General features: G+C 45.3%; 1 protein-coding gene across 4 annotated transcripts; it reads right to left on the bottom strand.

Annotated features, from left to right (window-relative positions):
* Positions 1-268: 268 nt before the first annotated feature.
* On the bottom strand, positions 269-18,654 carry LOC101160466 (ral guanine nucleotide dissociation stimulator-like 1). 4 transcript variants are annotated; one of them, XM_020706287.2, is made up of 18 exons: positions 18,543-18,654; positions 18,010-18,260; positions 12,114-12,406; positions 11,185-11,229; positions 10,927-11,096; positions 10,718-10,836; positions 10,339-10,650; positions 10,164-10,267; positions 10,012-10,093; positions 8,968-9,027; positions 8,626-8,712; positions 8,508-8,540; positions 8,302-8,423; positions 6,235-6,330; positions 4,158-4,293; positions 3,812-4,081; positions 3,572-3,686; positions 269-1,934 (listed from the first exon to the last, which is right to left on the bottom strand). In XM_020706287.2, exons 2-18 carry the CDS (start codon positions 18,202-18,204, stop codon positions 1,771-1,773), a joined length of 2,403 nt encoding a protein of 800 aa, XP_020561946.1. In that variant the 5' UTR covers positions 18,205-18,260; positions 18,543-18,654; the 3' UTR covers positions 269-1,770. The 4 variants fall into 4 exon arrangements, with proteins under 4 accessions (XP_020561946.1, XP_004066386.1, XP_011479093.1 ...); XM_004066338.4 differs by having other exon boundaries at positions 18,354-18,629; XM_011480791.3 differs by having other exon boundaries at positions 18,368-18,629.
* Positions 18,655-27,466: the final 8,812 nt, after the last annotated feature.

Below are 27,466 nucleotides of genomic sequence, written 5' to 3'. Positions count from 1 at the left end.
TGTTCTCATGCAGCACTAGTCCTCTTACTATGATTTGGATGACAGTTGCAGAGATTCGTTTCACACCAATGTCTCCTCTGAACGTTCATGTTGGTCTCTGGTTACCTGCTGAGGCCCTCAGCTGATGTTTCTGCTCCCGCTGCTGGAACTGGGATTCAACCAAAAATCATTGCTGCTTCTGCGCTGAAGCAGAGTCTGAACTCCTTCAAAGTCCAGATTCTGCTTCTGTTTGGAACCGATTTCCACAGAAAAGCATCGAACAATGACGTCAGAGCATTTCAATGAAACTTTATTATGAGAATTTTAATTTAAAATCTGTATAAGCAACAGAGAGAGAACTTTAACACTTGGACATATCCAAACACAAACCTCAACAACTTTATGATAAACAGACTGAACAAATAAACGTGCATATGAACAAAATATTGCTTTAGATCTTCTGCTTTAAGTCAGTCATGAGGAAAACAACTACAATCTGTAAATGTACAAAGAAACAAATGCCATATTAGTTGATATTAAAATATATATTTATGTATATACAGTAAATGCTTTTGTTTAAAAATATCTACAGGAATGAAACGTTAGAATACAAAAGTGGAACAGAAATGACAGACGAGGAGCGAGCAGAGGCGTCCGGATTTCCTTCCGTTAAATCCCGGGACAGCCTCTGGAGCAAACCCAACTTTCTGAGAAGTTTGACACGAATATTTCCAAATGTAGTTTGGTAGTTCTGAGGAGGATCTCACATCTTCACATGCAGAGACGCCTCGTTTCACAGTCAGATGGCTTCCGTCTCCTTCACAGTGGCGCCGCTGGCACCCCGCGTCACGGCGACGGGCGACAGTCGCCCGTCGCCGTCCAACCCGCTCACATACTAGTGCAGGAACTCGAGCGAGAACGCGAGTCTACCAGCATCACAGAGAACAATCTACTCCCTTCATTTAAACCGATACAGTCTGGACTTAACGAACAAAGTTTAAAACAATGGTTTCTTCAGGGCTCACAGGTTCAGGATGAAAGTCATCGTTTGGAACCGATCCAGAGCCGATGGAGAGTGGAACCGCTGACTAACAGAAAGGGAAATGCAATTAAAAGACAAAGTGCTTGGGTTTTCCTCCAACAGGAAACAGGAAAGAAGAGAACTCTGCGGTCCTGTGTAAACACGAGCGAGGACGGGAACCCAGACTTTAAGGTCAAAGTGCTGCCGCTCTTCTGGTCCAACACCCTTTGAGGTTCTGGGAGGTTTCTGCTTTTGGATCTCCCAGCTGTAGCAGAACCACAGAATCTGTAAAAGACGGGTCTGGATGTCTCCATGCGGAGCATCGGTGTCCTGAGGAGAAGCAGCCTCCGTTTCTGACGGTAAACTAGGAGGAGGAATGAGGGCCGGGCTGCAAACAAACACGCCGCCTCATCAATACTGATGTGCAATAAATAAATCATAAAAGTGCTATTTTAAAATCTTTAACCCTTCATTAAAAGTAAACACTTATTTTGAACGTTCAAGCAACATTTCTGCATCAGGCAGAGTTCACGTTTGATCTGAGCGGAGCGACTGCCAACACGTCCGCCGCCGCCGCCCCGCTGCTTCCCAGCTTCACTGGCTGCAGTTCAGCTGCCTGTAAACTCAAGCAGTGGCCCCCAGTCCCCTGGGTTTCCTCACGTGCATGAGCGCGGCCCCCCAAGCAGGACTTCCGCTGCAGTGTGTAGACGCCGACGGCACCACGAGAAAAAAGCAGCAAACTTTTCTCCTGAAAAGTTTTTTTTTCCCCTTCATTTGATGAGGCGGCTCCTGGCCTGAGCTCCAGGACTGCAGGAGGAGCCCAAAAGCCTCCTGTGGCCCCTGTGGCTCCTCCAGCGCGGACGCAGCACAAAGTCGTAGTTGGCAGAGGTGCACATGGCATAAAAGACGTTGGCCTTGTCGGGTATGTGCAGTTCTGAGGAGGACAGAAAGAGGATGCAGTCAGTCAGAGTCAGACCTGCAGACGGATGGAAGCAGACGTTCAGCTCTAAACCTAAGCGTCGCTCTTTGCTGCTGCCTTTCTTCAAAACTCTCACCGTTTCATGTATTTTCTGCACTGCATTCTCAGAATCCTGCAAAGCACATCTGAATCAAAAACTCTGCTTATTAAGCGCCGATTCCCAACTACAGTGTTCTGGATCTGGATGATCCACTGCAGCCTGGATGGTTTCATCTCTGAAAAGCTCTTTGAGCGGCGCGTTTCGGAATTCAGTCCCAGCATTTTCTCCGAAACGTTTTCCAAGGGTTCGAGCGCCGATGGAGTCTCTGACGGGTCATGGGTTAAGAGAGCATCGACCTTCAGAGCAGGGATGTAGCGAGTCTCCGAATACTGTTGCAGAAAAATCTTTGTGTTACACTAAATGTAACAAATAAATAAAATAAAAAAATACGACAAAAAGGGGTTTATACAAATCTACACTCTGGTTTCTCGAAGCTATATAACCTCTTTTTGTGATAGTAAAACCTGTCCAACAGAAAAAGCCTTCAGCTCTAATCTGTTTGCTAAGCTGTTGGACAGAACAAGTTAAAAAAAAAAAAAAAAAAAAAAAAAAAAACTTTGTGGCGTCTGACATCGCCCATTCACAGTTTCTGATAAATATAGAGGAGTAAAGTAAAATATACTAAAATTGCAGAAATATTTGGGATTTTTAGCAGGGGCGGGGCTAGAACATTTTATAAAGGGGGGCAGAAGACTTTGGAATGGGGGCAAAATACCAGAGTGGAAGGTCATTACAAATGAAAGGATCAAAAATCCATATTTCTAACTTTTCTTTATTTCTATTATTATTTTCATTTGATTTCAGAAATGTTGCTTTTTTTCAGTGCTTAAGGAAGCTTGGATGGATGTTTTTTAACATAAACCTTTCATTGACTCAAAGAGAATCATTTGTGGGGCAAAGCTTTTTGCTGGGGGGGGGGGGGGGGGGGGGGGGGCAGCTGCCCCCCCCTTGCCCCCCGGTAGTGCCGCCCCTGATTTTAAGCTTATAAAATAAACTAACCAAATGCAGTACTGTCACCGGAGGTTGATAAAACTTCAAAGTAAAGTGTCGGTAAAAATAAAAAGTATTACCGGTAAATGTTTTTGGTAAATAAAAAAATGCAACTGAAGTTCCTCAAAAAATCAATTTTGTTTTAAATATAGTCAATAATTTGATTTAAAATGATCGTGAATTCAAAATTAGGAACGATGAAGACGGATAAACTATGGAGAACACTTTCAGGATTGACGTTTTAGTTTGGTTTCCTGCTGAGGTTAACCAGGAAGTTGACAGAAAAACACTGTTTTCTGTGATAAATACCACTTCTTTCTTTCTTTCTAAATCTTTGGGCTTCCATCTATTATGGTTTATTCTAAATAATTGTATAAACAATGGGGATTAAATAGATATTATTTTAATTTCCTTGTCTCCGGTAAAAAGACAAACCTATTGGAGCCATTCAGACATTATTCGATAGTAAAAATTGTGGTTTGATCTGGGAATTCTGCGCATCGATCCGTTCAATCCCCAGCTGAGTTCTGATCTTTAGCCGTACTCGTGAATCCGGATCTACCTTTGCCGTGGTTGAGCTTCTGTAAGAGGCTGAAGTCACCGCTGCTGGAATCTTCCATGTTGTGCTTTTCCAGAGCCCTCTGGATCACCTGCGGCGTGTGGTCCTGACTGGACAGCTGAGGAGGAAGCCACACGAGTCCGCGTCAGACTGAAAGCCCGCTGAGCTGGCCTCCCCCCTCAGACGGCGCCGACCGAGCCGCCTGCAGAGAGCAGGCTCTCCGCTGGTCCCTGCAGAACCTACCAGGATGCTCTTGTAGACGTTGCCGTTGCTGACGCTCTCCACGGTGACCCTGATGATGCACTGATCCGAGATCTGCTTGTTGTAGACGGGCTGCAGCGGCTGAGGACAGGAGCGGGGGGGCCGCACGGACTCCGGGCTGAGCAGCAGGGAGGAGGAGGAGGTGAGGTCCGGCTGCGAGGAGCTGCAGGACGAGCCGGAGAGGCTGGCCGACAAAGACGAGGACAAGGAGGAGAGATCCTCCGCCACGTTGTGGAGAGAGCCCGAGAGCGACTGGAGAGAGGGCGGAGGTCATGAACGTCGTCAGACGGGACGACCACGGCCGTCGGCAGCCGGTCGGCACGCTCACCTTAAATTTGAGTCTGAGGGGGGAGGGATGGGGAGCAGGAAGGTCCTCCATGTCGGAGCTGCTGGAGCTGGACGACGACACGCTGATCCGATCGGCGTGAGTCTTGGCGAGCGAGCTCTCGCTGGACGTCCGCAGCCTGAGGAAAACAGGTTCCCCACGTGAACCACGGAGGTCATCTCAGGTGAACGGAGTCATGTCTAAAATGCTGCGACAGTGGGGGGGGTCTAACCATCAATGGATGCAACCAGACCGATCCGGCTCTGGCAGTGACTTTGAGATTTTAATCCATGCTTTTATTTCAACACGTTTGGATTACTGTAATGCTCTCTATGTTGGGCTTTCCCAGAATTTACTTGCTCGATTGCAGTTAGTCTAAAATGCTGCTGCCCGTCTTCTAACTGACACACGGAAACAAGAACATATCACTCCCATTTTAGCATCTCTTCATTGGCTCCCAGTTCGCTTACGCATTGATTTTAAAATTCTCCTATTTGTTTTCAAATGTCTCCATGGACTCGCTCCAAAATATCTGTCTGACCTGATTCAGGTGTACAATCCCCCCCGCTCCCTTAGGTCAACAAATCAGACACAGCTGGAGAGGTGAAAAACGGAGAGGTGACCGAGCCTTCTCAGTCTTCGGACCAAAAATCTGGAACGAATTGCGATTAAAAAATGTTAATCAAAGTCCATCTTTACCATTAAAAATGTGTTTCTAAATGAGATAATCGATCATCCATGTTGGAAAATATCATTTGGATGGAAACACGCTGGGTTTATCTGACTATAAGGTAAAACCGACCAATCACAGCGGACAACACCTGCGTGATGTCATGAACACGGATCAGTCCATCATTCCAGTCCAATATGTGGACAGACTTTGACTAAAGTCATGTGACCATCCAGTGTCTAGAATGTTCTAAGAATGTTCCCTTTGGATTCTCTGGATGTGGAAAAACAACAGTGGTGAACTTTAGGAAACTAACATGTGAATGGATTTGACATTCATTCTAGTTTACTGGTTGGTTTGGACACAGATTTCATTAACTTGATGATCTGGAAGAAATCCAAGAATCTGGAAAACTGATCAGTAGCAGGAATTTCTGTCTGAGTCTCACTGCTGGAAGTTTGGATGAAGATGATCTGGATCCACTTTAGGACAGAGGATCTGGATCCACTTTAGGACAGAGGATCTGGATCCACTTTAGGTCAGAGGATCTGGATCCTCTTTAGGACAGAGGATCTGGATCCACTTTAGGTCAGAGGATCTGGATCCTCTTTAGGACAGAGGATCTGGATCCACTTTAGGTCAGAGGATCTGGATCCACTTTAGGTCAGAGGATCTGGATCCTCTTTAGGACAGAGGATCTGGATCCACTTTAGGTCAGAGGATCTGGATCCTCTTTAGGACAGAGGATCTGGATCCACTTTAGGTCAGAGGATCTGGATCCACTTTAGGTCAGAGGATCTGGATCCACTTTAGGACAGAGGATCTGGATCCACTTTAGGTCAGAGGATCTGGATCCTCTTTAGGACAGAGGATCTGGATCCTCTTTAGGACAGAGGATCTGGATCCACTTTAGGTCAGAGGATCTGGATCCACTTTAGGTCAGAGGATCTGGATCCACTTTAGGTCAGAGGATCTGGATCCACTTTAGGACAGAGGATCTGGATCCACTTTAGGAAAGAGGATCTGGATCCTCTTTAGGACAGAGGATCTGGATCCACTTTAGGACAGAGGATCTGGATCCACTTTAGGACAGAGGATCTGGATCCACTTTAGGTCAGAGGATCTGGATCCTCTTTAGGTCAGAGGATCTGGATCCTCTTTAGGACAGAGGATCTGGATCCTCTTTAGGACAGAGGATCTGGATCCACTTTGGGTCAGAGGATCTGGATCCACTTTAGGACAGAGGATCGGATCGCTCTGCATGAACTAATCGAGTATGAATCGTGTCAGCAACCACAAATGAATCGTCACATCCCCACATGACAAACAGAATGGCTGAACACTCATGCAGTCATGAGCCAAGAACCAAAGGCTGTGCAGAAATGTTGGCTGGAAGTCTCCAGAACCTACATGCCGAGCTTCTTGCCGAGGAGACGACTGCTCCATGAGCTGGGGGAGGAGGGGCAGGGGTCCACCGGGGGCTCCAGCTTGCGGGACAGTTCGTAACTGCAGAGGAAAAAAACAAACAAACAAACAAAACCTTCATCCTCTGAATCCCACGACTGTCCATCCATCTAGGACACAGTTTCTGCAGAGCGGCAGGACTTCATCAGACATGAATCCAGCTGTTCAGACGCTCTATAAATCCCCACACGGCAGCATTAAATATTAAAAGACTTTGAACATTATTATAAGGAACCATTAATGTGAGCTAAATGTTTATTCTTTCATCTGCTCTAGAGTGCATTAGATCTTTTCACGCATTTATTTGCCATTCTGTCCGCTATTAGAACAAAAGCCTTCCATCAGCAAAGACAAGTCTATTTTCAATGAACAGTGGGCGGAGCTTGGAGAGCTTCCAGAGGCGTCCCTTTAGAACAGGGGTGGGCAAACTACGGCCCGCAGGCTGGACTTGGCCCGCCTCACTGAACAATATCAGAGATCCGTGTTTTTTTTTAATCTGGCCACACGATCAAGACGTGACATTTTCTTCCCCCCTTCTGCAGTCTGTGTCCCGATCTGAAACCCTCTAAAAATCTCTGTCAAACAGAACAGAAGACAGTCTTTCCTTTCCACGTCGCAGTTCATCTTTCCCGGTTTAGCTCATTCTTTTAGAGCGATTATGCTGCTTTTTTTAAACAGCACCCTGTTCTGTGTCCTGATTGGCTGGAGACCCTGTCAATCAATCTCCTCAGTCCGTGCCGTGTCTCCCGTACAGAAACGAGGAGCTCTTCAGATCAGAAATCTTTGATCGATCAGATCTTTGTTTTCTCAGATCCTGGACTGAATTTCTATGAAGGTTTGAGAATTTAAACAAGAGAGAAATTTGAAAATGTTCACGTCTGTGTGAGAAAAGTGTATTTATGCAGTGAGGAGTTTTACTGCCATAAACGTCTGGAATCAGACTCTGTGGATTTCACCGATCACTGTTGTTTTTAGAACGTAACTCCTGCAATAAACGAGGGAACTCTGTCCTGGTGAAAAGGTAACATAGAAATATGCGTAGCTGCAGCAGAAGACGTAGAAATGTGCTTTTTCATTATTACTGGATGAGAAACAGACGTGCAGGACACAGCTGCTCAGTTTTAGTGCAAACTGAGACGACGTGAGGAACAGCAGCCTCCAAGTCTTTATTAGGATTAAGACAGGAGAGGATCCACTATTTTTTTTTTTAATGTATCAGTATATTTTTCCTGAATTTTTGTCTTTGAAGTTCATAGAGTGGTATTTGGTCATTGCTTCATTTCATAAATAATGTTATTTATTTTATTAAAAGGATCATGAATGAATGAAACTTTTTTTAAATAGCACTTTACAACTCCTTCAAGGTACCAAAGGGCTTTACAATAAAAAAATGATCTAAAATGGGAACAAAAGTTAGAATATTCTGTTTTAGAAAATCATTTTCAATCCAAATGTTTTCATCTACATTCCGCGTTATATCATTCTCACTCCACGCATCTGCCCGTGGTCCGGCCCTTCTATCCAATTTTAGAACCCAATGTGGCCCAATGTGAGTTAAAATAATTCCCCACCCCTGCTTTAGAAGAAACAGGCCCTTGTTTCCAGGAATCACGGATAGTCGCTTGGTCTATTCATTTCCTGGGGCAAAAAGATCAATAAAAAATGAAATATCATTGAATTTTTAGAGCTTTTCAATGAAAAGTAATGGCATACCTCCAACATGGAAGCCAAAAAGTCAACTTTTAATTTCATCTCCAGTAGTTTCAGCGATACAAAGTTATGTAATGTTATCATCAGATAATGGGAGGAACTTTAAATTGCTTAAAAGCTATTAAATCACATTTAAAATTGATTTAACAGCTTTTAGCCCTTGTGCTATCTTGTGGGGTCCAGATGACCCCCCACTCCCAACGTGAACGTGCGGAGGCAAAATGGTTAATTTTGAAACATTTTTTTACAGTTGATCTTGAACTGGCTCAGGTCTAGAAAAAAGGAGCAGGAACATTGGAGTACCTCTTCTGGTCCGTGAGCAGCAGCGGCGCCTGCAGCCACGCGCTGACGTGGCGGTTCACAGCAAGGCTGTACTGAGAGCAGAAAGCCTGGAGCTGCCGGATCTGTGACAGAATCTCAAACTCCTGCAAAAGATGCAAAATATGTCATTCCTTGCATTTCAAAAACCATGTGGTTACGCCAAGCGGCCACAAGGGGGCGACACTCACCCGCCTGCGTTTCTCAAAGTTGACCAGGCCGCCCTGTTCAGGAAGGAAAGAAAGACAACCTGTGTTACACCAGACCGGGAATTGACTGAAAGTTCAGGGAGGGGGGCAGAGGCGTCACCTCCAGGGTGTCGGGCAGCGCCGTGTCCAGCATGGTGAGGACGGTCAGGTAGGTGCCCAGGTAAGGAACCACGCCCCCGCTGAAGCTCTGAGGACAGGAATCAATCATCTCACACTGTTCTCATCAAACCGTTCTCATCTGTGAAAACACCGTCCGCATCTATGATCTATGACAGCATGGAACATGCCCCGCCCACACTCTGTAAACCAATCAACTGAGAGAAAAGTCCCCCTAAAAGAAAACAGAACGGAAATCTTCCTAAAGAGGGAAACGCACATCCGACAGTTTGGTGCGTCTAAAGCTTAAAGTCAGGAGGCAAAGGTGACGGCGTGCGGCCCTCACCGTGTGTCTGGACTCCGGGCACACCCGGGGGGGTCTGATGCCGTCGGGGTGACTCCCATCCTGCAGACAGAGTCAGGCTGTCAAAGCGAGAAAGCGGCGAGTTGCATAACTCCTCCCAGGAGTCATCCTGCGCTGCAAGGACAGGGCGTGCTCGCTGGCGGAGCGTTGCCAGGAAACACGCCACTCTGTTTGTTTGCGGTTCAGTGGCCTCAGCCAGGAGCGTCTCGCCTTATTTTCTGCTCAGCAGGTTGTTGACGATGACGGCCGTCATGAGAGTTTGTCTCCAACACGCAAACCAGGATTTATGGTTAATGAAGGAAATGTCAACGGATTCTGGTTTAACCGACAGATCAGTCTGGGTTTTGTTTCATATTGACAACTTGAAGTGATTTAATGAAATGTTAGGAGTGATGAAGTATCCAGATTGGACAAATACAAAGATTTACCCTTTTTTTGGTTATTAAAGGAGAGTTCTGCAGGAACAGACCGACAGTCGCCTACGGTGGCCTTGAAGGACAAATCACTGGACGCAAACACATTTTAACGATCACAACGGCAATTAAAAGAGGAAAATAAACAGCTTTGCTTTTTTGAAAACGAAACAGAACTCTAGAGACCAAAGCATAAAGAAAAAAACAAAATGAACAATAAAAAACATTTCAGAAAACAAGAAGAATTTCCAGAAAATTAAAAATGAAAAGTTACTGGAACTGTGGGACGTCGCTGACTGGACGACGTTTGTCCATCATTTCAATCAAAGGTTTTTTTCTTAGATACTTGTTTGTTTTTAACTGACATTGTGATCTTTTGATAGGATTTGCCCTTCAGGGCCACCGTAGTTTTCTAACGAAGATAAAAGTGTGTCCAAATCCCCCCCCCCCGCCCCAACTACTAAAAAACCTATATAGTGCGGTGCTATGTGGTGCCCTCAGGATAAATCATCTCTGCTGGTTCCGTTGTTGGTTTGGTTCTGGTTAAAACAGGTGCGGTTTTCTTTCTCGGCTCGCGTGGGGCGGCGTTAAGGGTCAGACGTGGCGTGGTTACCTCCAGGACTTCTCTGCTGGTCAGCACGCAGTTCTCATCGGGGAATGTCTCGCACAGGTGCTCAAAGACGCTCATGCTTTCTCTGGAACGGAAAGAGGCGGTGAATTTCCTGAAGGTTCAGAGCTACGCGGTCCGGACGGCGGTTTGCTCACCTGCTCACGGCGGCCCAGGTCTTTCTCAGGCGGTAGACGGCGTTGGACTGCAGAGCAGACAGGATGGCCCGTAAGGAGGAGAAGTTCTTCAGCTGTCTGCATTCCTGCGGAGACGTGTGTTAGCTTAGCCGCCATGTCCGACCGCAACCTCGAGGGAGTTCGGACTCTCACCCACCTGTGCCACGGTGATCCACCACTCGATGATGCGTGCTCGGTGGGCGGGGCTGCTGTGCGGACAGTGAGGCGAGCTCGGCGCAGAGGGAGGGTACAGGAAGGTGGAGGCGGGGCAGGGGGAGGAAATGGGGGAGGAAGTGGAAGGGCTGGGGGAGGACGGGCAAAGGAGGGAGGTGATCACCCGGTTGGTGACGGCGTTGAACTGGGAGATGGTGGCGCGCACCGACGGCGCCTGCTGTCGGTTCTGCTTCTTGTCGCGCTGGGACCAGACGCAGCCCAGGCAGTGGAAGGGAACGACTCGGACGAACAGCTCCTGAGGAGAAGCGGCGTTAAAGAGGAGCCCTCCCCCAACAGAAAAGATGTTCCGAACGGAAACCTACGGCGTCCAGCCGGGTCAGCTGCTCCGCCACCTCTCTCACAGAGAAGTCCATGAAGTCGTGTTTGCCAGAAATCTGTCCTTCATCCTCCAAAGACTCGTGGCCGTCTGACTGTTTGCAATCTGTCAAATAAAAGCGTCCATGTAATCAGACACGGAGAGTGGGCGGAGCTCCCCACTAAACAAGAATCCTGAGGTCGGATCTCAGGCTACCTTGCTGCTGCAGCCGCTTGAGCAGGACGTCGGCCTTCTGGGCCAGGCGTCTGAAGCAGAGGCGGCCGTGCAGGTGGGCGCAGAGGAGCCGCAGGGCCGGGAAGTCCGGCGGCTCCTGGAAGTCCTTGCTGTACTCGTCCAGCCACAGGCGCACCACCGGCAGCAGCGGACTGCGGGGGAAGAACGGGAGGAAAGGCGGTCAGGAGAAACCAGAAACATCTGCTCCCGCGGGGAGCAAAAGTCCAAACATCCGCTCACCTGCAAGAGCTGACGGCGCTTTCCAGGTTGGAGAAGGTCACGTCTCTGCAGAGGAAACAGGAAGACACGGACGCGTCAACCAAGCGGCACATTCACAGATCATCGAGTGGATATTTTAGCCGCGTGATGACAGAAGGCATCCCGTGAACGTCACAGATCTGAGCTCGTCTTCCTGTGGAAAATGTCCTGCAAGATCCACGCCGGCCTTGGTACCAGAGAGCAAACAGAGACCCCGCCCACCCCGCGGCACATCTCTGGGATGAGCGACATCATCACAAACTGCATCTGAAGTCTTTCCTGTGGGCAGAAACGCCGCAGCTGGGCGCTAAATGGCGGCAACAAGGAGGACCTTCCTGCAGAGTGCAAGGTGGAACCCTGAAGTTCAGAGGAAGGAAAGCCTTTCCCAGTCTGCCCCTGACCCCTGACCTCTGCGCCTCGGAACAAAGCGGCAGCTTCAGAACATTCCTAAGGTGAGTCTTGAGTGAAACTGGTGGCAAGTTCCTCTGCTGGGCGTGTCCCGCTGTCAGGAATGGAACAGAAATCTGCCTCACGTCCCAGAATCTGAGAGAAGACGTTTAGACTTCTTCCTCCTTTGAAAAATGGCGTGAGTGCGTGTGGCATGGCGTGACGCCGCCGTTCACCTGTGCCGTGACGACTTGAGAAAGTAGAACACGCCGGAGGCCAAAATCCGGCAGAGTCCTGATAAGGACAGCCAACAGCCATTGTCCCGAGAGAATAAAGGCTTTAGAGGAAAGCAGAGCAGCAGGAACGTCATTTCACAGCCGCCGCTACAGACGGGATTCGCTTTCAGGGGGGGGGTTCTGAAAATGTCATGCTGCGTCTGTTTTGTGCTAAACAAAAAGCTTTCTAAGTCAAGCAGAAACAATAAGCTCATGTGTGGGCCGGCTGCGCAGCCGACTGCCTCTCACCTCTGAAACAGCAGCTCCACCAGCGTCCTGGGCGAGGTGAAGGCCCTGTACGTGGACAGGAAGACGTGGATGAAGTCCGGCTCGCGGCTATCGGGGTCCAGCAGGTGGGCGACCAGGCGCCCCAGCGTGCCGGCCTTCAACCTGCGCACCTTGACGGCGTGGTATTGGACGCAGCTGAAAGGGGACGACGAAGGCTCCGCGGGGTCGGCGCCCGGCGGGACGGGCTCCCTGCGCAGGGTGACGCCGAACACCGCGTCCTCCTCCTCCGTGTCCACCCACTCCTGCACGGGGTCCTGCGGGGCGAGAATCGAACACCCACCATGACTCGCGCGAGAAAACATGACGACTGCAGCGGGCGACTGACAGAAAGAACGGATGTTCATGGCGATCACATGGTCAAAGTCCCACCCCGACCTCCGGATCCGTCCTGAAAGAGTCCCCAGCCGTCTTTTAATCCTGACGTTTTTAAGAGGAATCAAAACACCCGGGTCGTTTTCCAGACCATCGTTTCTGCAGAGCGGCATTTTTTCATCTGCTCCATATTCACCAGGATCTGAATAAATCTCCATCATCAGAAAAAAAAGAAGCCAGAACTGGTCTTTGTGGAAGTTATTAAGTGTTTGAGAGGTCAAAGGTTGAAACATGGCTGACATCATCTGTAAAAATAGAACCACTGGTTGATAAGCAGGAGCAGGAAACTGAAGCCTAAGACCAGAAAACGGATCACGTCTGCGGAAAATGGACGGATGAGTCCATACATCGCTGCATCTTTATGTAATCTACATCCGCAGACGTGAGCGGTCAGGATTTTACATCAGAGTCACACAAAAAGAAAAAAAAAGACGCTTTTTCTGCAGGTTTTTGGGCGCCTCGGTTTCTGTGGATCAAGAAAAAAAACCACAACTTTGCAGAAATCACCGACGCCTGGTCCAACCAACAAACTCGGTAAACCACCCGTCTGCCGGAACGCCACAAGGAAGCTAAAATGCCGCCGTCCTTCCTCCAGATCAACCTTTACCTCTTCATCTTAAAGGTTTCTCAGCTGTCTGTCAATAAGATTCAAACTGTGGAGACGTTTTCCAAGTAACAAAGAGCTGTTTCTGCAAAGAATTTCACTTTTGCTATGTAATAACTTTTGTTAACTTACATTGTTTCTATGCTTTTTATAGACACACATCTAGCAAAATTGCATCGCTTTACTGGTCACATATTTAGATATTAACGGTTTTTTAAATCCTATTTGAATACTTGTACTTTTCTGAATCTTTAAACAGTTTGGTGAAGATTATTATTATTATTATTTTGATAAATTAGTTTCTAAGGACCTAAAGAAATCTACTCATAAAATCAGTTTTTCTATTAATAATTGGAAAGACAGGACAGGTTGCACCTGGACTCGTGTTTGTTTTGTCTTCATTTTCAGAAATGATTGTTGAACAAACATGAGAGCAGCAGCTTCAGACAATTTTCCCATCATTCATCACTAAATCAGCCTCATATATTACATTTACTATAGGAGATGCATTTTGCAACCACAGCTGAGCCAAACACCAGCTGAGCTCCCAGCAAACAGCTGCGGCTGTAAACGAAGAGCTCTCAGCCTCCTGCAGGTGGTCGGTCACCTGCGTCACGGCTGAGGACGCCAGAAGAAACCGGACAGAAACGGGAACCTACCATGCTGAAGTCCCACTTCCCCATCTCTGCTGCGGACGTGAACGAAGCCGTCTTGAGGGGAAGGGGGGGTGGGGGTTCCGGTAATTAGGGCGTTAATTGCGGCCTGAGCCGCTCCGCTGGGAGACTCATTGTTCAAATACCGGATAATTCTCCAAACACCGTCCGCCTTTCGCGCTGCACGGCGACGGTCTGACCGCGGGAGGAGGAGGCGGGGGGGTTGACGGGGCGAGGACGACACGCCGGAGGAGGCTGAGGGGGCGGAGCCAACAGCCAGCTGCATGCTCATTGGTCCCGCCGCGGACTGATAGAGCGCACGGGCTAACAGCTGATGATCGGTGCGCGCGCGTTCACATTGTGTTGACAGAAGAAGCCCCGCCCAGCATCGCAGCTCTCGTCTACGTGAGACCGTGCGCGCGCGCGCCTCCGGTAAAAGGAGCACAGTTGCGGCCGGTGTCACAGAGAGGCTCCTCCCGCAGAAAACTCCCGGTTTTCACCGAACGTCTGCAGAACAAATCCGTGACGTCATGAAAAAGTCCAGCTCAGCAGCGAACCGTCGTTCAGGGAAGAATGACGTCATAGCTCCTGAAAAACGGGTCCGACCTCACGGTCCTCATTCCATCCAGAGCTGGTTTCAGTCACGAGACAAACTCACTTCAATGAAAACAAACAGAAACAGCACGCGGCTATTTTTGCTTGATCTATAAATAGATCGACATAAACTCAGAAAATAATTACCGGTAGATCTTATTTTAGCTTCTGAGAAAAAGACAACTTTAACACAAAAAAAAGAACCAGGGGATCGTTCTGCTATCTCACTAAATACACATTTTAAATCTTTGTGTATTCCATAAAGTTTATTAAGACTTTAAATTAAATGAAACTTTTTGAAAAATCTTTTAAATACATTTTAAATATTTTTTAAGTGAGTCTAGCCCAGGGATCGGTGACCTTTAACCCCTACAGAGTCATTTCAGAGCCACAAAGCCTAACTTTAGTTCACCCTAAAGAAAAGAACGGGGCTGCTTTGCATCTATGTTGTTGTTATTACAAAAATACAAAATTAACAATAAATGAATAACACATAAAGAGAAACAAACCTTTTTTGTAATATGAATTCATTTTTAAAATTTATTTGCCATAAACTGTAAACCTAACAAACAAAAATCTAATCGGGGCTTAAATGAGTTACTGTCTCATTTTTATCTTTTAAAATTCTTTGGTTGTTTTCAAAACTGGACAGCCGACCTTATAATTCAGTCACGCTTGAAAGGACAGAATAAAAAAGCCACAATAGTGGGGTAAGAGAGACACACCGGAGGGGTAAGAGAATTATAACAGAGGGGCAAAGGAGCCACTATAGAGGGGTAAGAGTACCAACAAAGTTACAAAAGACCCCCATGTGGCTCCAGAGCCTCACATTGCAGACCCATGAACTCTCTGAACATTCGAGTCATTATTTTCTGCCCTCATTAAGCCCACAATGATCTTTTTCTTCATCTAATGAGTCTTTGTCTTCTTACATATTTGCCCTCAGCAGTTCAGTAACAAAAGGAGAAACTTCAATTAGTCTCTATTAGACGCATGAATGGGTGATGAGGCGACAGGAACAAAAGAGCGCCACTGAAATATCAACACGGGGCTTTTTAACAGAAAAGATCTTATCAAAGTCTTGTTTTCTTTGCTAGAAAAAGATCAGACTGAAATCTGAGAGTTTTTCCACAGAACTTTTCCTCCAGGATGTTCTACATGAAAACAATGATGGAGATTCCCGGAGGGAAAGCCTGAGAACAATGAGTCAACGTGAGAACACTGGAGCGTTCATGAATGACAAAACCAGAAGATCCATCAGCTCTGACCAGAAGAAACCCAAATACCTGCATAGTTATGACCAACATGAGTGCAATAAAGTTCACAGTGTCTGTATTATTAACTGACTTCTTCTGTTATCAGACACGGGTTGAGCTTTTCCTGTTGTGAAGACAACAGACGCCACAGATGGATCATGGAGGCGGCGGAGATCGGAAAGCGAGCCCACACTTAATGAACCGGGATGAGGGGGGGGCCTTCCTGCTCTCTCACACCTGGAGCAACATCCTCCAAAAGAAAACGGACATCAAGGGGGCGGAGTCACCTGTCAAACTTTGACAGCCGACTCCGCCTCGGTCACGATCAACTGTGTTTGTATACGTCACATCACTACCATCTGATGACGGCGATGACGAAGACGGAAGACGTCCGTCCAAACATGTCAGGTATGTGAAAAAACAACCTGTGTCTGATAACAAAAAACAACCAAGAAGTCAATAAATAAAATTAATAAACCGAGAATAAATAAAGCTCAGCCTCAAATACAAAAGGGGTTTAAACAAATATACACTCAGTCTGTCTGCAGATCCACAAACCCCAATTGTAACAATAAAATCTGTCCAATACAAACGGCACTCAGCTGTTGGACAGGATAAGTTAGAAAAAATAAGAAAAAAACAAGAACTCAAGGACCAAAATAGGTCCAAACAATCTGTGAGATGTTTGGTCAAGTTCTCAAACTGGTGTTTGACACGGCGACATCTTAACACTTTAAAATATAAATGTTATTGAGTAAAATTAGTTTTTTTATTTTAACAGGACGTTTATGGTATTTAAGGTATTTAAGGTATTCAGGTATTTAAGAAATCTTTTTCTTCTTCAGAGTTCCCTTGAGGTGAATATAACACTGTCAAAAATGAGGGAAAAGTAAAAGACAAATCTAACGTTTAAAAATCCAATTCTGGACAAAATTAAAATAATTTTTTGAAGGTTGCTTCAGAAGAAACAGAAGCTTTTCTAGTGAAAAATAAAACACTAAATTAAAAAAAAAAATCACCTAAAATCAACTGTCAAGCATGGTGTTGTGAGGGTCATGGTAGGGGCTCGCTTTGCAGTGACTAAACGGTCTGTGAAACCCTCTGGCAGTCCATCAAAAGAATCCATCTCAGTCCATCTGAAGACCACCAGAACGGCTAGATCAGCTGAACAGATGAGCGCCTTCTGCCAAAGGTCCAATCAAAATTCAGAAAGGTCTGGAGGAACTTCAGGACAGCTGCGGAAAAAAGTCCTTCCTGAAGCATGAAGTCAGCGCCTGATAACATGGCGGGAAAACAATGACTTCATGTTCCTGCTGTTGAGGTGGAATCATGAGCCGCTGAGTCACGGGGAGAGCTGCAGCGGCGTTTCTGAACAATAAACAACGACACAATGAGCGGCTCCTGTTCTTCAGAAACACGACGGTCGAGATGATTTTGCTCTCAGAGTTCAAAGATCTCAAAAAAAGATCTCAGATAAACCTGAGCAATGGTTTACAGAGATACAAATGTCCCCAAAACAGCTAGAAGTTGGCTTTAGAAAATAGTATTATTAGCTAAAATAGGTTTTGTTTTAAGAAAAAAGGCAAAAATGATAACAATTTTAAAGGAGCTGCATTTCCAGAAGAAACTGCAGGGCTGATGTTATATTCCTGAATGAAAATGAAACTTAAAGGGTCACAATTGGCAAAATAGGTAAAGAAATTATCATAGTTGACCATAAATAAGGTGATAAAAGCACAATAACAAAATAGATATGCTTGTGAAAAATGTCAGAGACAGGTATTGAACCGGCGAGCTTCTGCACCAAGGATCCCCCATGGATTTAAATGGAGGCAAAAATCCTGGAATATCTGGAAAAGTTCAAGGATTTGAAGGACCAAAAGTCACAGCTGGAAAAAGATGAAAGAGCTGAACATTTGAATAGTTGAATGGTTGAAATAGCTGAAACATTGTAGGAGGAGTTAAGCAGCAAAACATGGAGGAAGATACTAGAATAAAGAAAGGGAAACAGGAAAACAGTTGGTTGAATACTTTAGAGCTTCATGCTTTATAGTATTCAACCAAATATGGTAAATCACCAGCTAGAGAAAACAGAACAGATCCTTTCCTCATTTCAGCGAACAGAACCGGGCCGAATGGATCAGGATGAATAAGAGCGGAGAACAGACCACGAGTTAACGGCATTGATGAAAGCGGACCAAACCAAAAGGAGGAACGGCCTGAAGGAGCCGATGGAGAGCCAAAGATCAGCTGAAGGGTCCCCACGAGCATCACGATTTCAAAGATTCAGCTCCTCTGTGTCTTCAAACTGTTTGATTCTGATGGTTAGGTGACATCTCCCAGCAGGGAGGAGGCAGACGGAAACGTTCAAATCTTACTTCAGGTTTGGGTTTGGCGTCCAGCAGCTGGAAGCTCCTGAGCCACACGCCGGGCTCCGTGTCCATGTGGACGCCCTCGCACTGAGCGGCCTTCAGCCACTGCATCCTCCTCATCCTGCCGCGGAGGCCGTGGGGCTCCCCGTCCTCATCGCCTCCTCCTCCTCCTCCTCGGCACACAGGAAAAACGGTCCTCATCTGTGGCTCTGCTGCATCACGCGCTCCTCAGCTCTCTCCAGCATCGGCTTCATCATCTGTGAGAAGGAGGAGAACTTGGAGATGAGTTTCCTCGTGACACCAGATCTGTTGGATCTGCAGTCTGTGGTGAAACGCAGATTTAAAAAAACCTAAAGATGCTGACTGCAAGCAGGGACAAACGTCCACATCATTCAGTTCAAGGAGATAAATCAGCGGAAAAGATGCAGACTCGGCTTCTTCAGGTTCCTCCGGAGCTCCAGAACAATCAGACAGATAAGCAGAAACATTCAGATTCAGTCTGAAACTCCGTGGAGGTGAAGGGTCACGGCACACTCAACTGCTCCTGCTGCTCCTCCTGGGCTGGATGTGCATGTTTGTTCTGGGGAAGCTGGAGGAGTCACTCAGGCATTTATCTCTGAGGGCTGATTGTTCTCTGCCTCAGTGGGCGGATGATGCCGTGCGCATGCGTAGGCGCGGGCGCGCGAGTGCGTGCTTGTGTGGGGGATTTGGCCTCCTCCCCGGCTGCGTTTGTCGCTGTCTATTCAACAGTTTCTCCCTTCACCGCAGCTCCGCGCGCTCCGACTACGTCATCACCTTCTTCACCTGAACTCCCGCCGAAGAACAGAACAGCAGCAACCAGCTGCTTCCATCCAGGTGTCATACCTGAGCGCGTGCGTCGAGCTGGGCGAGTGCACAGCCGAGGCGTTCCTACTGCGTCTGCGCAGAAGCACGCGCAGCAGGTGCAGACCCCTCATCGCCCTGATGGTTTGTCACATTCAGAGAGGTTTTTTTTTTTAGTAAAATGCAGTAAAACTGTTTGGTGATTTATGTTTATTTGCTAAAATTGTTTACGCATTTCCTGAAGACCGTAAAGCTTTTCGCGCGCTGGTCATTTAAAGTCCCGTTAGAAGTTGGGATCTAAATCCACGTGTCATTTGAAGTCCCACCCCCAAAGAACAAATTGTGCAATTTGTTCCGCGTTGGGGGAGCGGTGAGCTGCAGACATTGGACCTATTTGGTGGATTGCCCCCACAATCCAACCCCTTGATGCTGAGTGTCAAACAGGGAGGCATTGTGTTCCTGGATTTGAGCTCATGACTTTCCAGTCACAGGGCGGACACTCTACCACAGGGCCTGTGGTAGAGTGTCTGTCCAATTATCCAGTCAGAGACCTGCGGGTTCCACAGCAAACTCAACAAACTGAGGTTCCTGGAAAATCCGTAAATCATTGGTTCATTTATGTTCCAATTAAAAACAGAAAAAAGGAAGAACAACTTGTTTTTTACATTTTTATTTTCTTATTCGTTATAAAAGGGTCCTGCGCAGCATCTTAGCAGTTCCTATTAGATACTGCAGGACCCTCAAGCTCCCAGGCCCCTGGTAAAGGCCCCGAGCTTGGGTGAGAAACCCCCCACGGAGGGCGAGAGGGGCGTTTTTTTTTTCTACATATTTTTTCGTCAGAAAAACGAATAACAGATTCTGAAAGACCATCCTCACTTTGTAATAAAGATCAAATGTCTTTGTCACAGTCAACCTTATTGTCAGGAAGCCTAACCCAGGTGACGGGGGCGCAGGAGCAGGAAGCAGGCTTCATAATGGGACGCTCTTTGTAAAGGTTTATTCAAAGGACTTTCCAGGAATTCACGTCTTTTTCTGACTGATTCAGGAGGGTCCGATAGTCTCTTTAAGCAAACTTCCTAAATATATAGTTTGTGTTTTTGGTGTTTTTTAATATCTTCTTGTGGCATTTTTATGATGATGGACATGTCAGAATCAGAAATACTTTATTGATCCAACTTGCGGTGGCGTTACCGTAGCAGCATTGCAATCATACAAAGAAAAAAGAATAATATAAAAACAAAATAAATGTAAACAAATAAAGTTGTATAATTAAAAAAAAAAAGTAAATACATTAAGAACTTTAATATAGAAACTGCATCTCTGAGAGGTTTTTGCTGTTGTTAAACAGGAGCAGACGAAAAAACGTGACGTAGAAAACACGCTGGGCGGGGCCACAGGATTCCTGCTCCGCCCCATTCTGATGCGTCCACCTGCTGACACAGATCCACGAACGTCTGTTTTCCTGGTCTGAACTGGAATCTGGATCGATAGCGATATTGTTTGCAATTTTTGTTGCACCGTAAAGGAGCCTATATGATGCTTCTCTTAAGCCGTTCAGAAACTATATCCATATATGTTAACGTATGACCTTTGGCACAATAAAGGATTTTTTAAAATATTATTTATATTCATTTTCCTACCAGGAAGTAAGAAGACTATCTCTGAGGCCCCGCCTGTCTCTCCTTGTGGATGCCGCCCATTTCAGGACATCCTCCTTGAGTCGGCAGCACTTCTCCCCCGAAAACAAACGTAGGAACATGTGGAAAATTAGGGCCTTTTTTTTTGTATTTTCCAGGCATCTGGACTATTATTTAATTATTTCAGCTTGTTTGAAAATCGGAGGATTTCGTTCCCAACTTCTACTGAATCACTGTTTACAACTAGGATTTCCAGCAGCCTGTTTTGCTGTGGCTGCTGATCTATGACAACTTCCAACTGTTTTATGGAGGAGCCTCTGAAGGAGCAATGTGTGTAAAGTAAACCTCCTTGTCACATTCAAGTTAGTTTATTTCATTCTTCTCAAACGTGGCTCTTTCCAGATCCCCTTTCATTCAACACATTTTGAGTTAAACTCAAATATTTTCTATCATATCTAATATCACTGGGCGTTTGCAGCCTTGCTTACTGATTGACCAATCACAGATGCGCTTAAAGGCCTTTGGGTTAATACAGAAACCAAAATGGCTGCAGCTAGTGACCAAAATGTCATTTGACTGACCTGCCACATTTCTGACAGCATTTTACACGATTAGACACATCAAAATCTTTACAAAATGTGTTGAATCTCATATTTGATTCCATTTCAAGTTTTGGATCCAAACATTAGGAGGAGACTAGATTTGATGGTAGTAAAAGTACACAATTTTATTAAAAGCTTGACAGAAGTTTCACACAAAATAAACAAACAACATTTAACATTTTACTCGGACAGCGCTCCAATACTGAATGACGGTGGCTGCCTTCAAGGACTCAGCCCCACTTCACTGTGGGTAGCCAACTAACTGCGCCAAGGGAGATGTCCAATCCAACCTCTTCACACAGAAACACAACCTCAACTGACTAAAAGAAAACAAAACAGTGGAGGTACACCAAGGGGGTATTCCAGGAAGCATGTTTAAACTCCCCTGACTTTAACCCTGAACTCTGGATTTGAACCGGATACGAGTTGGCGTAATTACGCTAGACTTGGTAACCCTGGGTTAATGCACGTGCACAGCAGGTACATACAGACATTCTCAATGGATCGCCGATTTCCAGAGTCACCATGGAAACGCGTGGAGAACAAAAGAGAGAGCTATACTTCAGTGAGACGGAGTCAGAGATTTAAATGACGGCGTATGAAGATTATACGTCCATCAATAAAGTAATACGGCTGCATCATCAGCTAAAAGAATTTCTGCTTGTAGTAGAAGAACAGACAAAGTAAACGCACAAGTTTCTGATCTTATTTCTATATCATGAGAGGGCAAAGATCCTGTGGGACTTCCAGATCCAGACTGATAGGATGGTAATGGTGAACCAACCAAACATTGTAGTGGTGGATAAAGAACAGAGGAAAGCCGTTGTGGTGGATGTGGCAGTGCCAAGCGATGGGAACATCAGGAAGAAGGAACATGAGAAACTGGAGAAATACCAGGGACTCAGAGAAGAACTGGAGAAAGCCTGGAAAGTGAAGGTGACAGTGGTGCCTGTGGTAATTGGAGCACTCGGGGCAATAACCCCCAAGCTGGAGGAGTGGCTACAACAGATACCTGGAAAGACCTCAGACCTCTCAGTCCAGAAGAGCACAGTTCTAGGTACAGCTAAGATACTGCAGGACCCTCAAGCTCCCAGGCCTCTGGTAGAGGACCCCAGCTTGGAGGAGAAACCACCCGCGGAGGGTGAGAGAGGTGTTTTTTTTTTTATATATATAACATATCCAACTTAAATGAATTATTTCAATTACTGAGTTAAATTGTTCTGCCTAATTTCTTACGTCTACCCAACTCAATATTTTTTTACAACTCAAATTTACATATTTATCTAACTAAATGTCATACTACTTCAATGTTTTTCTATCTTAAGTTATTGTACTTCTTAACTCTCATATGTCTACGTGTGAGCCTGCAGATATTCTCATTTTTATAACAATTTACTTTTTCTCGGACTTTAACAGTACACCATTAATAAGTACTGTAGGTCTGCTAAATATCATCATCCTCCTCTTCCTCCCTCTCACTCATGGTGCAGAAAGAATTAGACATAACAGGACAAATAACTAGACAAAACACAGTAAAACAGCTAAACATCTGAACACATTTGTTCAAAAACCCACACTTAAACCCCAATCCGTCCAGACAGGCAAAGGGAATGGTATCCCACAATCCCTTGCGGTGCCGATCTAACAGCAGCACCAAAGTTACACCTACTTCATTGAATTAATGTAAATGAAAGTAAAATAAATGTCTGATAACGTGTTAATTTTAAGATGACTTAACTAAAAAAAGGATTTTATCTTAACTTAAGCATATAATTAAGTTAGATCAAAAAAGTTAGATCAAAATAGTTTATCTTTCCAACAACCATATGTGGTCTTATCAGCCTCTCATGGTGGAAAAAGTATTATCTGAGCTTCTTCATCCACTAAATCATCTTCAAATGGACACACCATGCTGCTTCACCTCTCTGAAAACAAACTAACCTTCAACTAAACCTGCTCCAGACCAGGTTATGTTCAGAGCATGAGTTGCCATGGTAACTTGACCCACCCTGAAACATACCTCCATTTCTGGAATAGAAAGCTGAGGTTATGAACTTCCTTAGCCTCAAACTTACCGTGGGAACTATCATAACCTGCTTTCTGGAAAAACCCCTGAGCAGGAAACCACCACTTGTAGCCCCCCGAACACAACACTACCACATGGCACCCACCAGCTACAGCAAGGATGAAGGGACAAGGCAGCCACTTCCAGCCACCAAGAAACTAAGAGGGGTACAAATAAACACAATTTAAATGGACAGACACAGGGGTTTCAAGGTCAATTAAAATAGAAAAGACAATGGTGAACAAGACTACAAGAAAAACAGCAGTGGCAACTCTCTCACGTTAATGTGAACACAGTTTAAAATGTTGCCAATTCAAATTTTCAAAAACTTTAGGAAAAAAATAAGTGCTCACCATTGACAAACCAGAATCTAGCTGGGATTCCCACAGCTGCTGTTGATCAACCGAATGGACCAATCCCAACTCATGAGACAGGTGGTGGCCACGAAGGTCAGCCTATGGTGCACCATGAGGGACAAACTACCCAGCCCCGTCTGTCACACGAGGATGAAAGGGCTGTGAAAGTGGGCCTTCCAGCTGCAGACTTCCACTGATGCTTAGAAACACTTCAGCGGAGAGCAGAGACGGGGATCTGAGGCGTCTCGCATGCAGAGATTTGACCTCACTGACTTGAGACTTGTGAAGCGTGCTCATCTGTTTGTTTTTATTTATCTGCAGTTCATCGCTCCAAAACAAAAACCTTTCCTGACTAAAGCTTTTGCATTCACACCAACTGCCTTCCTAAAGGTTTAAGACTTGAGGATCTCTGCTGGAGGAGTCCTGTGAGGAACAGTCTGCAGCCTGTTTGAGGTCATTGCTGTGAACCAGGCTAAACCGAAGGATCAGCAAACATTCAAATCTCTTTCTCTCTGTAGGTAAACATGTTTTTTTCAGTTCAACAAGAAAGCCTCAACCTCTGAAAAGCGGAAGAGGATCAAACAGATAAATGTCAGCTTTGTTTACGGTCATGACATCATGTATCATAAATCTGCCTCGATGCTCTCACCGTGTTTCCTTTTGCAAGAAGCTCCAGACACAAACGAGTACAGCGTAGTAGTAATTTTACTTCTTACTTTTACTAAAATACCTTTGAAAATCATGTACATATGGACTCAACTGAAACAGCACCTGGGAATTCAAAACATCTCTCTCATGTCCCCACTTTATCTTAACCCTCTGTTTCCTCCATCATCTACTGATAAGACTTTTGCCCTGTGGAGAAGTCGTGGCTTAGTTTCAGTAAAAGACTTCAACACAGATGGAACTTTAGCTCCGTTTGAGTTATTAGCTAAAAAGTTTAATCTGCCCAACACTCACATCTTTAGGTATCTGCAGGCTCGTAATTTTATCTGTCGTCATTTCCCTGATCCCTCCAGTGCCCCAACAGCCACTATGATTGACACTCTCATGGGGATGAACCCCTCTCTGAAGGGTACAATATCCAAAATGTATAACCTTTTACTATCCACCCTTGATTCGTCATCTGACCATCTATGTGTGGCTTGGTCAGAAGAGCTTCATGTAGACATAAATGATGATCAGTGGAGATCTGTGCTTGGGAGAATTCACTCCTCATCAACATGCGCCCGGCACTGTATCATTCAATGTAAAGTGGTTCATAGAGCTCATTGGTCTAGAAGCAGACTTGCCACAGTTTTTCCTGGTACTGATCCTAACTGTGTAAAATGTAATCTAGGCCCTGCAAATCTTACTCATATGTTTTTGACATACCCGTCGCTTTCTGACTTCTGGGACTCTGTATTTGACTCTTTATCCTGTCTGTAACGTCAAAGTACACCGATCCCCAATGACAGCCCTTTTTGGTATACCTCCGGACAATCACTCTCTCCCTCTTTGGTTAGAGGACCTTATTGCCTTTCTGACACTACTTGCCCGTCGGACTATCCTGATGCACTGGAAACATCTTCGCCCACCCACTCACTCAAAGTGGATAAAAGACTCTCTTTCTTTTATTAAGCTGGAAAAAATCAGACATTCTCTTAATGGTACTGCATGTAAATTCTCTGAAATGTGGTCACCTTTCTTAGAGCATGTCATGTCCTTGACCTTAGAAAGACCCAGTGAACTTTCAAGTACATTAACGGTTAAAGGTGTGTAGTGTCTCTGCTGTTCATAGATTGGTAGCACAGTATATTGTTTGTAAGATTTTATTCATTAATTTGTGTACTTGTTTTTTATTTTAATTTTATTTTTTTATTCTATTATTTCCTTTTCTTTCTTTAAAATTGTGGTTTTGAATTGTTTTTTGTTTTTCTTATTTTGAAAAATGTATAAATAAATCAAACATAAAAAAAAGCTAATCGTGTACTATTTCTGCCAAAGTTGGTCATTTTGAGAGCACCTCTGGTTTCCATTGCTTCTCTCACCTTTGAGACTTTCAGATTTATTTCAGTTCATTTGATTTTCAAGTTAATTTCAAGTAGTTTTCTTTTGGTTAAATCGCTGTGAATCAGAAGCAGACAAAAAAAATCCAGTTTGAAAAAAACACTAGTGATGTAGAAAATACGCTGGGCGGGGCCACAGTCTTCCAGCTCCACCCCATTCTGATGCAGACAAACAGATCCATGAACGTCTCTGTTTTCCTGGTCTGAGCTGGAATCTGGATCAGAACTGGACGGATGGATAAACCCGATGCTGCTGCCGCTTTTGTTGCACCGCTAATGTGCTAATGTTAGGTTGGGGGTGTGAGGGGCTGCAAGCTAGCAGGAGAGCATGTAAACATATGGCTCTCAACAACGGGCAGAGAGAGTGTGGCAGGGTGTCTCTGCACCAATGACCCCGCCCAAAATTACTGATGAACTCCTGCCGCTCTGCAGGAACTATGTCCTAGAAAACGACACAGGTTTTGGGATTTTGGCTAAAAACGACATGAACATAGCTAAGACAACTGTTAACGCTTTGAAAATAGATGAAAAGATGATTGTAGGGGGACTTTTCATTCTCTTTGAACTTATTTGATATTTTTGAGCGTCTTCATGGACAAATTCAGCGTCATTCAGGCTCAAAATGCTTTTTTTAATAGGAAAAAAATCTCAAAGATAAGAGTTCTGGTGTCAAGGACAGAACTTAAGATGATTAATGTGCTGCACATCTGGAAAAACACAGAAAGCTTAGGGTTCATTTTTGTTTGTCCGGATTCAACGGCCGTACCAGAATCAGAATGTCAGCTTCAGATGTTTGTAATTATTTGGATCTGATATCTTCAAGTCCATTTTTGCTAGTTTGCCACCAAATATTAAAGAGAAAAATAAATGAATTCTGTGTTGGGAGCTCTGCCCTCAGACGCTGGATGCCTTAAGCTCAGATACAGACTTGTAAAAATGATCGTTTTTATGTTTTTTTGGTTTTATTTTTCGCAAAAATCTTCCTTTTAGAAGTGCTTTGGGTTTTTTTCTGTGATCTGCTCTTTAAAAATCATCATTTTAGACTTTGCAAACACTGTAACAGCAAAAGGTTCTGCATCTTGTGTTGAGCTCCGTTTTACTGGACAATATGTTCAACCAGGAATAAAGGTAGAATGGATCAAAAGGGTTGGATTTCAAAGCGCTGAAGGGCATCATGTAAAATGTTCGTAAGCTGAAACTTTCCACATCAACAATGGATTTGTTTGGAGCAGCGCAACAGAGACGAGGAAAAGGCTACAGGTGAATGTCAGAGGATTCTCTCAGGTTCTGTTCCTTTACCCACCCATCCTTTCTCTGCACCTCCTCGCTGGCGTTCGGGGTGACGTGGCGCCCATCCGGGCTGTAAAGTTATACAGCCTTTTATGATGAAAGCCGTGAGTCACCGTGCTATTCTGTTGACACCTGTTCTCCTGTAACGAGGACGAGACGCCGGCTCTGTTGGTGCAACAGCTGACACACAACATCAGTTTTGTCACAACAAAACGCTCTGAAGGCACCGCTGTGGCGAGCTGGCAGCTACCTGAAGCTCTGCACAGAAGCAGCTGAAGGGAGACGGAAGACAACATTCATCAAACCCAAAACAAATATGGGACGATGCCCACTGTTGTAACCATTTTTTAGTTATTGACGGACAACACTGAGGCGTCCGATGTGTAGTGGAGGACAGTTGCTTCTGCAAAGTCTATACATTTCTGGTAGCTTAAAGTCCCACTCTGTTCATCTTTTTATCTATTTTCATTATGAAGATGCTGTTTTTAGCCAAAATATAACAGAAATGTGTTGTTCTCTGGGAGAGCAGCAGGAGTTCTTCAGAAATTCCCCTCTGAGTTGTGGGCGGGGCCGTTGGCGGGGAGTAAACCTTCCCCCTGTTTCCCATCATTGCCTTGTTTACATGTTCTGCCACCAGCTTACA

The sequence above is a fragment of the Oryzias latipes genome, chromosome 1 (assembly GCF_002234675.1).
Source record: "Oryzias latipes chromosome 1, ASM223467v1".
Classification (NCBI taxonomy): Eukaryota; Metazoa; Chordata; class Actinopteri; order Beloniformes; family Adrianichthyidae; genus Oryzias; species Oryzias latipes.
The sequence above is the reverse complement of the archived record's forward strand: the minus strand, read 5'-3'. Positions and strand labels throughout refer to the sequence as shown.

Excerpts from the sequence above, each read along its gene's own strand:
- LOC101160466 (XM_020706287.2), bottom strand. The coding sequence starts at position 18,204 with ATGAGGACCGTTTTTCCTGTGTGCCGAGGAGGAGGAGGAGGAGGCGAT. Across the intron at positions 4,294-6,234 it reads CTCGGCAAGAAGCTCGGCAT|GCTGCGGACGTCCAGCGAGA; the intron begins GTAGGTTCTGGA and ends TGTTTTCCTCAG. Across the intron at positions 3,687-3,811 it reads ACGTCTACAAGAGCATCCTG|CTGTCCAGTCAGGACCACAC; the intron begins GTAGGTTCTGCA and ends CTTCCTCCTCAG.